The following is a 15,363-nucleotide window of genomic DNA, read 5'->3' as shown; positions in this document are numbered from 1 at the left end:
AGGTACGCGAAAGAGACGGAGAGAGAGAGAGAGAGAGAGAGAGAGAGAGAGGTGGAGAGGGATAGAGGAAGAAGAGACGGAGGAGAGGGAGGAGTGCGCAGGGGTTGGGTGTCCCTGGATAGGGCTTTTGCTCTTCTGTAGTGGGCCCATCTCGTTTGTCTTGTTTGTTTGTTGGCATCAAAGAGCTGCCTCTCACTCCCCCTGCTAACTGATGTAATGAGTGGGTAAGCTACATGTTTTTTTTTTTTTTTCCTGCGCTGAGGAATTCAAATACTTATTAGACAAAATATTCTGTAATTGCTCATCTTTTATTGATAGAAGTAACATGTTAAATTTGGCTCTAGCAGACTTTCCCATAGCCTCTCGAGGAGGCACTGCGCTGATCAAGAGAGCAAATTTACCCTCTGCAAATGTAATACTTTACTTAAGAAAATTTGAGATGTCAATTTTTGTGCCTTAAATGCTGCACGACTACTTCTCTTGAACGCTTCCCCTCTTATCTTGCTCACGTCTTAAATTACGTGCCGGCAAGAAAAAGAAGAAAAATAAATAAATAAATAAACACAACATATGAACAATTTTTCATTAATGAGCTCAAAAGCCTTACATCCCCACTGTGGAACAAAATGTAATTACTCAGCACAACACAAATATTACATAGTAATTAAGCACACTTAACAAAGAGCTGATAACAGCAACAGCGCGCTGTTCATCAAAGCTTTGAGTCCAATCTGAATGTGAAGTTTAAAAAATGAGTTTGTTGTGCTGCCGCAACATTGAAAAATGAGAACAAAAATTCTTTATTTGGGGGGGAAATTGTTTTTCTATGGCAGTCAGGAGTAAGACTGCTTGTCAGCCCAGTCCCAGAGGGCTGCTTTCTATCTGTTTCAGACTTGATTTTCTCAGACTTGTTTTTTTTTTTTTCTTCTTTTTTGGATCCCATGACTTGCTGCTGTTTTTATGTGCTGCAAGGCAGGCAACAAAGCACATCTGGCTGCTTTAATGATATGATTTCCCATCATACTAAGCCACCTCCATTATGACCTCCCACAGAGACATGCTGGCTGCACTTAAGCATTAGGTGTAGGTGTGTGTGTGTGTGTGTGTGTGTGTGTGTGTGTGTGTGTGTGTGTGTGTGTGTGTGTGTGTGTGCGCGTCTGTGTCTGTCTGTCAGTCAGTCTGACTGTCTGTGTTTATGGTTGACGGTGTGTGTATGTCTAAAGTGCAGCAAGGGCAGCACACTGCTAGTGATGGTAGCAGCGTGCCCTGAGGGCAGCTTTTGTTGAGAATGCCCCGGAAAGATTCAGACGGGAAGACAGAGAAAGAGACGAGGAGGGGTATTACTGCTATGGCGTGAAATACATCCTTATCTATGTGAACGGGAAAGGCTTAACACATGCAGCTTAAACCTCGCTAATACTTTCCATTTGATTAAATTAGTTATTCGCTGATAATCAATACCAAAAAAAGCCCTTTCATGTTTTGGAAACTTGACTGTAAGAATTTTCTGCGTGCAAAAGAATTGCATTTGCAAGGATCAGAAACGTAACTAATGCGTCTAACTAAGAAACGAACACCGCACGCACACAGACACACACTAACACAGGGGGCACTCGTGGTGACTCGAGGCATTAGAGGAGCGAGCTGAGCATGTTTGACCTTTGACTGCCTCAAATCCCAGATGTAAATTTAACTAATAGTTTCGGAGGGTGGCGCGGGAGCAAAAGTGGCTATCGACGAGGTCGATCGATGCCACCTGCTAACGACACCACCGCTCCAATTAGCGTAACCTCTAGCCGAGTCCGACCGGCAAACGCACACACACACGCTAAGGGGAATGCCCAGGAAACATGCAGGAAAACTGAAGGAGGGGGGAAATAAAACTGCTGCTGTGGATCAATATGTGTTCCTGCTCCGTCTGATAGCCCTCGTTTTCGTTGGAATAGTGAACAGATATGACAGTCAGAAGTGAGAAATATGTGGAGCTGCTGCTGGAGGTTGTTTTCAGGCTCCTGTGGGGGAACGGAGAGGGGATCTGAAGGCAGGCCGTGCTAAAGGGGATGACTAACGTGGCGTGGTTACCGTTACACTCGTTCAAGTTATTCATTCCAGGAAAACTAACACCGGTCAGCGCTAAGCTACAAACACACACACACTCCTTTGCCCCTGTCTCTCTCCCCCTCTCTCTCTCACACACACACAAACATACACACACTTTTTGCACCAAATTCTAACATAAACTTCTCACTTCTCAGAAGCTGCAGAGCCTTTCAGGCATCGGAAGTTATAAGCCGCTCCAACTTTTAGGCCAGACACTCTCGTTCCTTTGCTCAAAATCAACTTTTCATCAAAACAAGACCGTCCTAATTCTCGGCAAGGAGGGTGCTGTTCAAATCTGGCAACGGTAAAAGTGAAAAAAAGCACACCTAGAGGCCGTACCTCCTCGGGACGCTGGTGCAGACAGAAGGGTAGGGGGCACAAAAAACTCAGCATGCTGGTTATTTCGAGGGAGAATATCACATAACAGCATCATCAAGTAAGAGCACAAAGGTCGCTGTGTAATCTTAGCTACCCCGGGCATGCAAAATCATTAATCCCTGGGCACTGTGATTCTCCTGCTCGGAATAAACTGCAGGCCTTCAGCGAGGCAGCTACAGCACCGAGTTGGGAGGACGTTCGGCCAAAGTACGTGAAAACCGTGTTATGATGTGGTGATTTACTAGCAGGGCTGCAACACATGCAAAAGTGTAAAAACTTCCAACAGAATGTCTGGATTTTAAAAAAAAAGGGTTCCTGGGATTACTGTGGAGTGCTGATATATCAAGCGGTTAGAACAGGCCTGAGCCGTGTCATTAATATAAGAATAAATAAATCTCTCGCAACAGTTGGAAAATTTCCACCCTCGCATTCCAGCCGAAAACAGAGAGGAAACTTCACGCGGACGCACTGCTACCTCGACACCAAAATTAAAGCCCCGTAATCGAAAGGATTCAGCATGCAAACAAAGGAATAGTAGAAAATAAAAAGAGAACAGAGGGAGAGACTGTGATGTGCTGGAGCTGGTCTGGCTTGCTTGTTACAAGGTTATAAGAGTGGTGGTGGTGGGGGCGGCGGGGGCTTACTGAGGTCATTAACTGGCATTGTCTCCTGACGTGATTAGTCAGGTAGCAAAGTCCATTTGTCACCTGCACAGGCAAATTGAGTTGGTGCTGCACTAGGGGCTATGGGGACTGTATAATATCAACTTGATTACATCAAGGCAGCTGCGGACTTGACACCTTACTGAATTTGTCAGCATTAATCGTTAGGGCCTGTCACAAATCCATCAGCTCCACAGATAATTAGGGCTCTCTCTAATGAAGCCAACGGGAAGCAACCTTACCCCCCTCCCATACACACACACGCACACACACACACACAATGTCTTTCATATAATTAAACACCGTGCTTCACAGAAATAACCGCAACTATCTTATCGGCTCTTCCTCCTCATCCTCCTCCTCTAAGACTACCTAAGCCTGCCTCGGATGAAAGACGGCGTCACTCCATCCTGACTTTTAATTGTTCCTGCCTTCCCTCCTGTCCTCCTCACCTCTAAATGGAGCGGTTTAGTGACGAGGTGGGGCTACAAGTGCAATAACACACACGCAGGAACACGCATCTGCGCCCCGAAAAACGGACACGGGGAGAGAGGAAAAATATTGAGACTTTTTTACACACTTTCCCCTGCAGGTCGTCAAGGTTTCTCTCCATCTTAGCTTTACTGTTTGGATTTCTAAACGTGGATTCTGAAAACTATAAAAAGATTTTTTTTTAAGTGCCACAAGAGCTACAGACAGTATGTTTTATCTGTAAAAAAAAAGCTGCCTTGTGTATTCACCATTAACACCACACACACACACACAAACTTCAAAATATTACTTGAGAAAACAAGTGTGAATAGAATAGTGTTTGAGGGAAAAAAAGAATTATGTGTCAAAATCTGTATTGTCCATATGTGACTTTAAGACTTGCTCTAAAAAATACTAAAATTTTAAGAAAATTCTAAATTTAGGGACAAATTCAGCTGTTAGACCATCAAACACATTTATTTATAAGCTGACCACATTCTCGAAAAATTCACTGCAACATTTGTGCAACTGATTGTAAAACTCCACAATTATGACTTTCTAGTGTTGTGGGATATTTGATGCAGGATTTGGCCTTGAATCACTAAAATAAACATTACATAACAAATGATATTCCCCCCCAAAAGGTACAAGGTGAGAAAAAAAAGAAACCCGTCGAGACAGGTCTGCTATTGTTGTTTTAATTGTCTGAGCTCTGATTTCCATGAACAGTCCCACCATGAGCAATTTCCTCTCTGAGCAGCAGCACAGAGAGGAAGCCACAGGTCAGTACCAGCTCCCAGTGGAGCATCAGGCTAGCCTAGCGTGTGTGTGTGTGTGTGTGTGTGTTAGTTATTTGTTGCTGCTGGGAGTGTGGGGTGGAGGGTGTTATCTCTGACCGACCGTCATGTTCATGGAAGAATGGAAAGCATCCCGTGTGCCAAGCTGTGATTGACCATTACAACCCATGATGCGCATGGCACTCAGTGGACAGTGTAATGGATCAATGGCGTGTGTGTGTGTGTGTGTGTGTGCGTGCGTGGTGAGAGGAGGGAGGGGAGGGAGGGGTCACAGCGATGTCATGCTTTCATGCCTCCATCTACATGCAGAAACTAAACGGGAGTCATTCTGCTCCCACCATGGCCGACCTAATCCAGCGGGCTATTTGACCAGAACAACAACCAAAACACACACTCTCTCTCTCTCTCACACACACACACACACATTCAGAAAAGTCAAGTGAAGCTCAGTATCTAAATATGAATCCTTTCTTCGTAGTGTGGGCCAGAAATCATGTGAGAAGTGCTCTGCCAGAAAGGCACGGAGGGGGGAAAGAGAGGAGTCGACAGCGAGCACCGGTTGAATGTTCTCCATCCTACACTCCTTCTCATCCTCCTCCTCATCCTCATCACCATCATCACCACCAGCTCCCCGCTTTAAATGATAAAACCCGCTGAGTTCAAAGACTTCGTCGGCTGGCCCTCCTGTTCGACCCGCTTTGCACCTCATATTTCAAAATCTCTTTAAAATTCTGTAACTGTCTTTTGTTCACTCCAGTTGTTAATGCCTAACTTCAAAGGCCCGGCCTCATTAGCACAGAGGTAGAAACCCCTGTCACTCATTTACATTTGTTTAAAGGCTGCAGGGAGACGAGAGAAAAAAGGGGGAGTCCAAATCCAAACCACTAGAAGTCAACCTTGTCGGTCCTCTGCCAAGACCTGGTTTTATCAGTTGGTCACATTGCAAATATAATACTCCCCTCCAGCAGTGGATATTGATTTCATTACTGGACTGATTCTTACAGAGAATGTGGGGAGAATTTGGATGTGGACGCGTAAAGAAAAAAAAAACCCTCAACATTTATCTCTGTGAAGAAATGGCATATGAGGGGAATCAAACACCTGATTAAAAAGGAGTGTTTGGGTTGATTTTCCCTCTGATCTATTCAACATACACACCGTCCTTTCATGTGCTTTTAGTGCCTTCCCTTAAAATAAAAAGGGCTGGTTTTCCACCATAATTCGCAACTTTTTTCTGCTTTTCCGTTCCTGGTTGAGACAACAGGAGGGCTGTGTGTGTGTGTGTGTGTGTGAGAGAGAGAGAGAGAGAGAGAGAGAGTTAGTGGCTAAACCTACCAGAGGCATGCCTGTCTTCATGGAAGGATTTATTGATGTTTATCAGGGATGAATAGATCAAAGACTGCCACATGACAGGCGATCAATCACGCATCAAATCAAGGATGGCAATCCTCTAATAAAACAGAAAGAAAGGAAAAACCGGCTCTCGCCAGTTTTCTCCCCCTTCTTTCCCAGTCAATTATTCATCATTACTCACTCTTGAACCTCAAAAGCTCCCTTTTATCCCCCATAACATGCCATTTAGTTTATCTCACCATTCTTAAGAGAACTTTCCTGGCAAAGGAGGATAAAAAAAAAATCTCAAAGTGTAATTGCGCATACACGTGCGTCATTTGCGCAATTAGACACATTTTAGACACAACTGTGGGTCAGGGGTTGAGCTGCGCGTTGTGTTAATAACGCAACAAATGTAATTTAAAAACCGAGTTGTAAAATAAATCTCAGCATGCAGCACACGTAAAGAATGCGATGTGGAGGGAGATCTTTTCATTTGCTACTTGGAAATAAAAACTAGTTGGCTACTGGGATGGGAAATGGTCGCTGTGGAGGGGCGGGTTATACCTGCTGATCGCCGCGGCTCTTGCTGCTTTCTCCTCGGCATAGTGACCGTCACTTTCCACGGTGCTTCTCATGCAGGAATTACGAACAAATCAGGTCTGTCAGTTTTGGAAAATCATCCCGTTTTTCGGGGGAAGGGGTTTTGATCTCGCAGCTGGGAAGCGTCTTCTTTTCAAACTGGCTGCTCTTTTCTGGACTTGATAGCTGGATCGGCTTCGAGAATAAGCGGAGAAATTACGAAGGGATTCGGCCAGCTCCTGACACCGTCATGCCCATCAAAGATCATCTTCCTTCATGTCTCTCATGGCAGGGTACAAAAAGAAGCAGCAGCAGCAGCGAGAAAGCACCTTGAAACCCAAGTTTTCAGTTCACTCCCCCCGGAAAAAATCCCCCTTATCTCCAGTGCTCTTTGGAGGGGGACGATACTTTGCTGCGCCTTTTACGCACACCAAACCTAAAAAAAATAAATAAACTCTGGCAGTAGCCAAACAATTAAGTCCCGTGTAAGCGCCGCACACAGCTGTGATAAGTAGTGTATCCTTATGTTTCCTTCTCTTCTTCTGCCACAGACCTGAAACAGAGAAAGGGGAGAGGAGAAAACAGATAGACAGGCATTAGATGGGTTAATGTCAGTCCCGTCACCACCACGCCACCTCAGCCCGGATCCAGCCTCACCAGTCCGGCGGAGACTTTTTCCTCCCTCCCCTCCTTCCCTCTTTCTCTCCCACTGAAAATCAAAATAAACGGGACGACCGGGCTTTCTCCTCTCTTACTTACGTTTTAAGAGTCTTGGAAATAATTTCCACCGCTCATCTCATCGCATCATGGACAGAGTCGCCTTTTTCTTTTTTCTCTCCCTTTTTTTTTTTTTTGGAGGGGTGGTTGATGCGGTGGAGAGGATATCACTTGAGAGAGAGGGGAAACAAACAAGACGCAGGCGCATCCAAGCTTCGCCGACAACAGCTCAGGTCGACATGGACTGAAATATTTGTCTCTTTAAAAAGGCGAAAAGAGGAAGGAAAAACTCCAGGGACTGATCCGAGGTCTCCCAAAAGAGGAAAAAATGGAAACGCGGTGGATCCAGAAGCTGTTTCAGACAGTCTCAACTGATAGACAGACGCATCGAGTGGCTTTTCCTGCTACATTTTTACTCCTCCCCTCTCCACAAGCGTCACCCCTGACAGAGGAGCCTACCTGTCAATCTTTTTAATTGTCTTGTTTTCCCCCCTCTCTCTCTCCCTCCCTCTCTCTCTCTCTCTCTCCATTTGCTCTAAAAAACCCAGAAGCTCCGACAAAAGAAAGGAATCATTTCGGAACTTAACGGCACATCAAACTTAAACGCACATGTATCCAAACCTGAAGTACTACTCAAGAATAAGGTGGCCGCAACTTGGATGTCACCTTTAGCTGATAAAAGCTCGGCACTGGCACGGCAGGAGCCACAGGTTCGACTCCCGCCGGGCGTCAGTGGTCCAGCACGGTGGAATAACAGTGTTACACGATTGTTGTGAACGGCATCGATGCTTCCAGAAAAAAATAAAATGACAGTCAGATGACAATAGACGATAACGCCGCCACATGAAACGTGCATGAACGCAACGCGAACCACACACTTTCACGAGCCGCTGATGCAGCCTTTGGTTACAGGTGTAACATGTGGGCGCAAACATATGTTTCGGCTGCAGCCCCCTCCAAAATAAAAAAAAAAGAAATAAAAAAAACCGCTAGGTAAATGAGAGCGCCTTTACGCAACGCACTCTGCTATTATATTTGGCATTTTCTACGTGTTTGAGGGGATTCGCCGGGGTTGGCGTTGTTTTTCGTGGGAGGAAAGCGGTTGAGGATACGTTGGGAGACGAGGATTGATTTGTTTCACCTTACTAGGAAGTGAGCGTTGTGTCCGGGAAGGGGAGGGACTCCGACGACAAGTCTGGGGCGCTGCTGCGCTACTTGCAAGGCTGCACCAGCGCAACGTTTTAATCCCAAACACTCGCTTCCGTGCTTTCTTTTTTTCTTTCTTCCTTTCTCTCTTTTTTTGCAAGTAATCGAGAGTCCCCGCTACAAAGCATCGCGGCTTTTGTGCTTGTTTAACAGCGCGCTTTGCCCGGCTCTGCCCGGCCCGGCCTGGCCTGCACGCCGTGCATGTGCAGAGGGGGAAAGCCTATAGCGCAGGCTAACGGCGGTCGGGCTCATTGCTGCCTCAAACGTGCGCCAAGTTGTCCATGAACTTTGTCACATTTCGGGGCCATGTCCAGCCCGCTGCTGGTGAGAAACGGCAGGAGAGCGTTATCGGTCATCGGCGGGGGGCGCAGAGGCACCGACGCACTTTCAGGAGTTCATCCGACTGCGCGACGCTTCATCATAGACATGTCCTACTCAGCGCACTTCATGGATTTTAAAGGCTCCTCCATACCGAGCAGCATGAGAAAGCTGGTCGTGAACAAGCTCAGTCCTAATTTCAGAGAGGCCGTGTCTATGCAAACCGCTGCGGTCCCGACACCCGGGGACGCGGACTTGCTCGTCAGAAATCGGTAAGTTGTTGTTTTTGAGAGGTGGCTCTCTGCGCGGTCGCTATAGGTGGCCCGACGCGTGTTCTGACTCTATTTTGTGGATCGTTATTTGACGCCGATCCGGCACAGTAATGTTGAGAAGTTGTATAAAGGGCTCCGCTTACCTCGATTCACCCATGTCCGGCACCTGCGATCATCATCATCATCACAAGATGGCAAAATACGTGAGGAATAAGCGCTGTACTGTAATTCCAAGTTCCGCCCTCTCTGCATTTGTCTATCAATCCATCTCGGCATCTCTCTCTCTCCCTCTCTCTCTCTCTCTCCCCCTCTCTCTCTCTCTCTGTCCTCCTGTCTCTCTACGTCACCAAACTGCAAACAGAAAGTCACGGAGGGGGGGCTCAGACTGGCATCAAGAGATGGAGATGATGGAGAAGGAGATGCGGTGTTACATGGCGCGGGAATTGCAGTATCATTGCTCTCATTCGCAGCAGCAGAGCCCGGCAGTGTGTTCACCTGAAGTCGGTCTCCATGCCTCTGCGAGCCTGACACAGACTCAGTGATTGGCTTACAAATTGATGAATACTATTAAACCACATGAGTGGAAAAGGCATAAATGAATGCGCCTTTTGAAAACATTAGGATTTCTGCTTCTATTTCTGATTCAGCCGGAGGTAATATCTTACCCTAATTTTGATTTACTACAACATTACTGGCTGTGTGTATGCCTGATCTGATTTTAAATGTTAAATTAGCATTACACAAATGCACCTCTGGGTTTATGGTGCCAATAAAATATGTGCTGTCCATCAGATTGAGTGTAAACATAATACATTAGCGTCCCACTGCAGGGATGCGATCAGCTGCTTGTGAACTAAGACCTTTGACCGTCGGCTGCATCAGTGAAGCAGGGATCAGCGAAGGTGCCTGAACTACCAGAGAAAATATCCCTTTGCATTGTGGTGCAAATTGAGCCCCCCGTGCCCTGTATCGCACAGCATCTCTGCGTTAAAGGAGGAATCTCAGAGTGACCGAAAAAAGACTGAAAAGCTCACGGCTGCAGTGAGACAGGCGGATTAATTCACAAGGAAGAAATGAAACTTTGTTTTAGATGTTACCGATGACCTCGCTTGAGCAGATGCCTTCAACATGCAGCAACTCCTCAAGTCTCCCCCGCACCCTCACATGTCACCCGTGTGCACACGTTGAATGAAACTTAGATGCAGTCAAATAAATGGTGACAAACGTGCGATGATGGTGATGCTTTTTATGCCGTCTTTCGAACCGGACCATCGTGCTTGCTTCCAAATTACACCTTCCCTTTTGTTCATTTTTGAAATAAGAAAAAAAAGCTGTGCTGTTTTGCTGTAAAGCGACGACACGGGCCTGCATTTCATTTAGTGTTTTTCAAAGTAGCAGCTGTCATCACACATATCAGTGACACCCGTCATGTAATGATGTTGTAATGCTTGTTTGGGTTTTAACATTGCAGATCGTCTCGGTGAGATTGTTAGATTCAGGAGTTTCTCAGAGGTTTTTGTTTGATTCGCTTATTTTCATTTGCCGAAACTCTCGTGGCTCAGTATTTTTTAGTTGTGCGCAGAACTGATTCCATGGATGTGAAGTAGTCGAATCAAGGTGTTCTGTTGTATCGCCGTGACCCAGCTATAAACCACAGAAGCATTATCTACAAGCTCAAAGTACACGTGTGACATGCACAGTAATGAGGCGCAGCATGCGCGCCGCTCTAAAAGACTGTAAATGATTTATTTATACATTCCTTTCTCACATATTTGTTTCCAACATGTTACCGAAGTAAGATGAAAACAGCCGTCTTCGTGTCGAGGCAAGAAGCGACTAAGATTTTAAAAGTGCAGTTTGTTGTGGGTGTCTCTGAAGACAATGAATCATGACATCATGCTATGTGTTTTGTGATACAAACCTTCCCCTGTCAGGGCTGGACCGCTCTCTTCCAGAGAACGAGGGATCATTGCCAAAACAAAGCAGAGTGTTTGTGCCCCGTGCAGGCATGTCTAGAGAAGGAAGCCGAAGCCTTGACCTTCAGACAGGAATTCAGGAAACGCAGGCTCACACTAATGACCACGTAAACGCGTCTCTGGATGATTGTGATGTGTGCGTTTGGTCCACAGCTTCATCATGTAGCAGTTTGTCCCACCTTTAATCCACAATTATTGTTTTCTTTTTTTATGTTTGTGTTTCAGTTTTGTGGGAATCAACGCCTCTGATATTAATTACTCGGCAGGCCGTTACGACCCCTCGGTGAAGCCCCCCTTCGATGCCGGTTTCGAGGGTATCGGTGAGGTTGTTGGCCTCGGCCTCAGCGCCAGCTCCCGTTACACCGTCGGGGACACCGTGGCCTACTTCGGCAGCGGTGCGTTTGCCGAGTACACGGTGGTGCCGGCCAAGGAGAGTGTGCCCGTCCCCGCGGTGAAGCCGGAGTTCCTCACCCTGCTGGTCAGCGGTGCCACGGCCTACATCGCCCTGAAACGTCTGGGCGACCTGGCCAAAGGTGAGACGGTCCTGGTAACCGCGGCAGCAGGAGGAACAGGACAGTTTGCCGTGCAGTTTGCCAAACAGGCCGGTTGTCACGTGATCGGGACCTGTTCATCCAACGAGAAAGCCGGCTTCCTGAAATCCATCGGCTGCGACAGGCCGATCAACTACACCACAGAAGACCTGGCGAAGACGCTGAGGAAAGAGTACCCACAAGGCATAGACGTGGTGTACGAGTCAGTCGGAGGCAGCGTCTTAGAGCTCGCAGTGAACTGTTTGGCCAATAAGGGACGGCTGATCGTGATTGGCTTCATCTCGGGGTACCAGACCGCATCGGGGATCCCGCCCTTCAGAGGCGCAACGCTACCAATCAAGCTTCTCCAGAAGTCGGCCAGCGTTCGGGGTTTCTTCCTGCCACACTTCCTCGGTGACTACAGGGAGGCTCTGGGTAGCATGATGCAGATGTTTGCCAAGGGGAAGCTGGTGTGTGAGGTGGACGGTGGGGATTTGGCACAGGAGGGGAGGTTCATAGGCTTGGAGTCAGTCTTCCGGGCTGTGGACTACATGTACGCTGGGAAAAACCTGGGCAAGGTGGTGGTGGATGTGGCACCACCCTCTGTTAGCAATAGTAAGCTGTGATTTACCGATTAATCATGCAGAATCATACTTGAAGTAATAAGATAATTGAGTAATAAGCTAAAAATGGAATATAGTATTATGCTCTTTATTTTTGTAATATGACTATAAGCAGTGTAAGTAAAGCTACACAATACTTTCATGAATAAAATACTTTATTTTCTGCTTTCATGAGGTTGGAAACTATAAAACATACGAAAGTTTTTTTAAAAAAATATCTTTTACTTGAGGTCTCTCATTTGTAAGACTGAATTTAGTGTGAACAAATCTGAAAATCAGCTTGGCTGATTGAGACTATTGCGCAAACATGCAGAATAAAAAGGAGAAGCCGTAGCCTCTTTAATCTAACCCAGAAAATACTTTTTACAGTGTTCCTTAATCTTGTGAGCCCACCTTCTGCTACAAGCCCACCTCTGAAATTATTTCAGACCCGCTGCCATAAAGCGCTTGCTTTTAGCGCTCGCACGCACTTTATCTACCATAAATGTTTTATGATAGACTTCATTGTTTTTCTAATAGGGGCTTACGTTGGTATGTGCTTGTCAAAAGCGAGCGGTGCTCCAGGTGTGCTTGGTGTTTCATTGCCTGTTTGTGGGTGACAGAAACAGCATTCACACAATCACTCTTTTCATTCACATGCCCAGAAGCTGCACATAATAAAAGGAATTAGTCCAGCTAACCAGGAGTTGGGCTAGAAAATGCCATTACTTTTGCCCAATGCAAGTTTAAAAAAATCCCCTATAGTTAATGTATTGTTGAATGTCCTTTGACATTTTTTTTTCCATTTCCATTTTTTTGTATTTAATTTAGTTTTGATAACCAGAAACAAAGCAGCACAACATACAGTGCATACAAAGATTAGATTAAGAAGATAAGTGATTATTGCAACTTTAAAAGCCTCAATAGGTGGAAAGTTTCCAAGGGTTGAACATTTTATTAACCCCATTAAAAAAAAAAAAAAATCACTGTGTATGTTGAAGCTGTCCATGTAGTATTAATGTACTGTGTGTACTCTGAAACAAACAACTGTTCCGACCTGGCAGGGAGGGCTGTAGTGTTCATGCACTGTGAACATGTTATTTCCTCATCCAGGTGGCCACTCAAAATATAACCCAGTGTGAAATACGTTACAGGTGTGACCCCAGCATGCAAAGCTGCTACCTTCACCAGACGGTGCAGGAAATCAGAAACACACCAGGCCAAGGCCGACCTGAATCCGTAGTGTAGGGAGTCAGAACAGATACGATGGTCTTTGGCATAGACAGTGGTCAGATTTAGTTACAGTCATTACCGATGTTTCAAGTCCTGTAATATCTTCTGCATATGCAGTGTGTGTTCATATTATCCAAATATAAACTGTTGTGAGACACTGAGGAAAAGTCACGTCTCTTCTTAAGTAAGGCTTCCTTTGCTTTGTCTTTATAAAATCTACAACATAAAATTTTGACTCACCTGACTCACAGGTGTGTACATCTCGCCACACTCACACAATCCCATGAGTCTCCATTTAAAACTGTTGATACATGAGATTTAGAATGAAAACTTACAATTAAAACGAGCACACAAAAAAAATGCATTGAGTTTCTCTGACCAACAGAACAAACAGCACTCGTTAAATTATTGCGATCGCCTCTGCAACACCGCTGTTTGGTCAGGCGTTATGATGCAAAAGCAAGCTGTTACATGCCAGCCAGTTAAAGGAGAGAGACACGATGATGCTCGTGGATGTTTAGATGGATTTAGCATGCTTGAGTACTGCGTGCATCCGCGTTGCACAGCGAGGACGAGGCCGGGTTTAGCATCTCTTCAATTACCAGGAGGGCCTCGTCTCGGCGTCCTCCAGGGCCTACCTGTACCTCCGCTGATTAGTGAGCAGTCACAGCCCCAATTAGAGAACACAGGAACCTGGAGAGACAACACTCTTTATTTAATTGGATTGTGTTGCAGTCGGAGGCTGCTAACTGGCAACGTATTGAAGCAACCTGGAACTGCAGAGCGTAAACAAGACATTAAAGATAGAGACGATCTTCAGAAGCGTTGACAGACTTGTGTGTCATGGTAAAACTTTGGAAACATTTCTTTATTTGAGGAATTGTTAAGAGTCTCTTATTTTAGTCAAGGGTTGCTGTAGTGCTTCTCTTCAGAAGGGGTCATTAGCACAGCGGCTAAATTTAGACATTTATGTATATAGAAGTAAACTCAGTTTAGCCTTTTAACCTGATGTAAATGTGAATTGTTTGAATGCGAAGCTGTTAGTGTGTTAGTGGTACTGCTTCACCACGTTTCAGCAGTTACCATTAGGCCATATTGTCACTTGTGGTCACAGCGGCTGCTGCACGGCAAAGGTTAAATACTCTCATTTTAAAATGTCTCTTCCTTTTTTCACCTTTATATTGAAGGTTTGAAGAAAAAAAGGGGGTCACAATTCCTGAAATCAACCTTGTTGAAATCAACTTTTTGTAGCACGAAGGTGGTTTTCATCGTTGCACTTTTACATTTTTAGGTGAAATTCTGAAATGGTCTCTCTCTCTTATTTTGTTTTTGTTTGTTTTTTCTCTGAACCATCGTTTTTCCACAGTTTCCCCTCGCTGGAACATGTGGCACATAACAAAGACATCACCCTCATAGTGCGGGATGGTAGTCTACCTCCAGGCGCCTAAGGGACACTGGCTGGCTGCTTGGTGCTGCCAGGATCCAGACAGTCCAGTTTCTTTCTCTGCAAGTCAGTCAGACCCCCTCAACTCCCCAACTCCCCTAGCCCCCGTCACTCCTACCTCCGCCTAATTACCAAACCTAAAACCCCACTCGACTAATTAGCCACAGCAGACCCAGGAACTGTGAGTAAAGGTAAAGAGATGGCTTCATTCAGGAGTGTGTGTGTGTGTGTGTGTGTGTGTGTGTGTGTGTGTGTGTTAAAGAGAGGGAGAGTGAAAGAAAGAGACAAGAAGAAAGGGAAATGGAATATTCCAGCCTCCTTCAGCAAGCACATCTCTACAGCCAATTAAAGTCATTTATTAAACTCTTTGCGAAACCTGAGTTGTGCATGACAGAATGATAGGGGAATGTGTTTGTTTGTGGCGGTGTTTCTGGATATGTAGATGTAGCGCAGGGGCTGCACACACGCACACACCTTCCTCACACACCTTCCTCACACACACACAAGTCCACATGTGTCTCAGTCTGGCTGGCAATCTGTCAGCTTTTCTGTCTATCAGCAGCGCGAGAGCACAGTGGGACATAAATTACAATATGCAGCAGAACCACTTGTGTAAGTCTCAATGAAGGGGAGGAATAACTTTCTTAATCAAGTTCCCCTGATTAATTGTAATAAAGGTGTCATCCATAAATGTGTCCTCCTGATTGAGTAATTCGGGGCCGGAGACAGTAAGCACATCCCTG

At 45.7% G+C, this 15,363-nt stretch overlaps 2 protein-coding genes across 2 annotated transcripts in view; one reads left to right on the top strand and one right to left on the bottom strand.

Moving 5' to 3' along the window:
- Nucleotides 1-7,408, bottom strand: part of LOC121610941 (teashirt homolog 1-like) — a 34,380-nt gene extending 26,972 nt beyond the window's left edge. Inside the window, exons 1-2 of the mRNA XM_041943271.1 lie at nt 7,082-7,408; nt 6,308-6,875 (exon numbers count right to left, since the gene is read on the bottom strand). Of these exons, the coding sequence (XP_041799205.1) occupies nt 6,308-6,347 (40 nt within the window). The 5' untranslated portion in view covers nt 6,348-6,875; nt 7,082-7,408. The remainder of the gene's footprint in view (nt 1-6,307; nt 6,876-7,081) is intronic.
- A 610-nt stretch (nt 7,409-8,018) lies between these two features.
- LOC121610557 (prostaglandin reductase 3-like) lies at nt 8,019-13,264 on the top strand. Its single transcript, XM_041942729.1, has 2 exons — nt 8,019-8,835; nt 11,037-13,264. Exons 1-2 carry the CDS (start codon nt 8,552-8,554, stop codon nt 11,965-11,967), a joined length of 1,215 nt encoding a protein of 404 aa, XP_041798663.1. The 5' UTR covers nt 8,019-8,551; the 3' UTR covers nt 11,968-13,264.
- The last annotated feature ends 2,099 nt before the right edge of the window (nt 13,265-15,363 follow it).

The sequence above is a fragment of the Chelmon rostratus genome, chromosome 8 (genome assembly GCF_017976325.1).
Source record: "Chelmon rostratus isolate fCheRos1 chromosome 8, fCheRos1.pri, whole genome shotgun sequence".
Lineage (NCBI taxonomy): Eukaryota > Metazoa > Chordata > Actinopteri > Chaetodontiformes > Chaetodontidae > Chelmon > Chelmon rostratus.
Note: the sequence above shows the minus strand (reverse complement) of the source record. Positions and strands in the feature narration are given on the sequence as shown.

Bases quoted from the DNA above. Each gene is read 5' to 3' on its own strand.
- LOC121610557 (XM_041942729.1), top strand. From the start codon at position 8,552: ATGTCCAGCCCGCTGCTGGTGAGAAACGGCAGGAGAGCGTTATCGGTC. The intron at 8,836-11,036 runs GTAAGTTGTTGT...TTTGTGTTTCAG, and splicing joins GACTTGCTCGTCAGAAATCG to TTTTGTGGGAATCAACGCCT.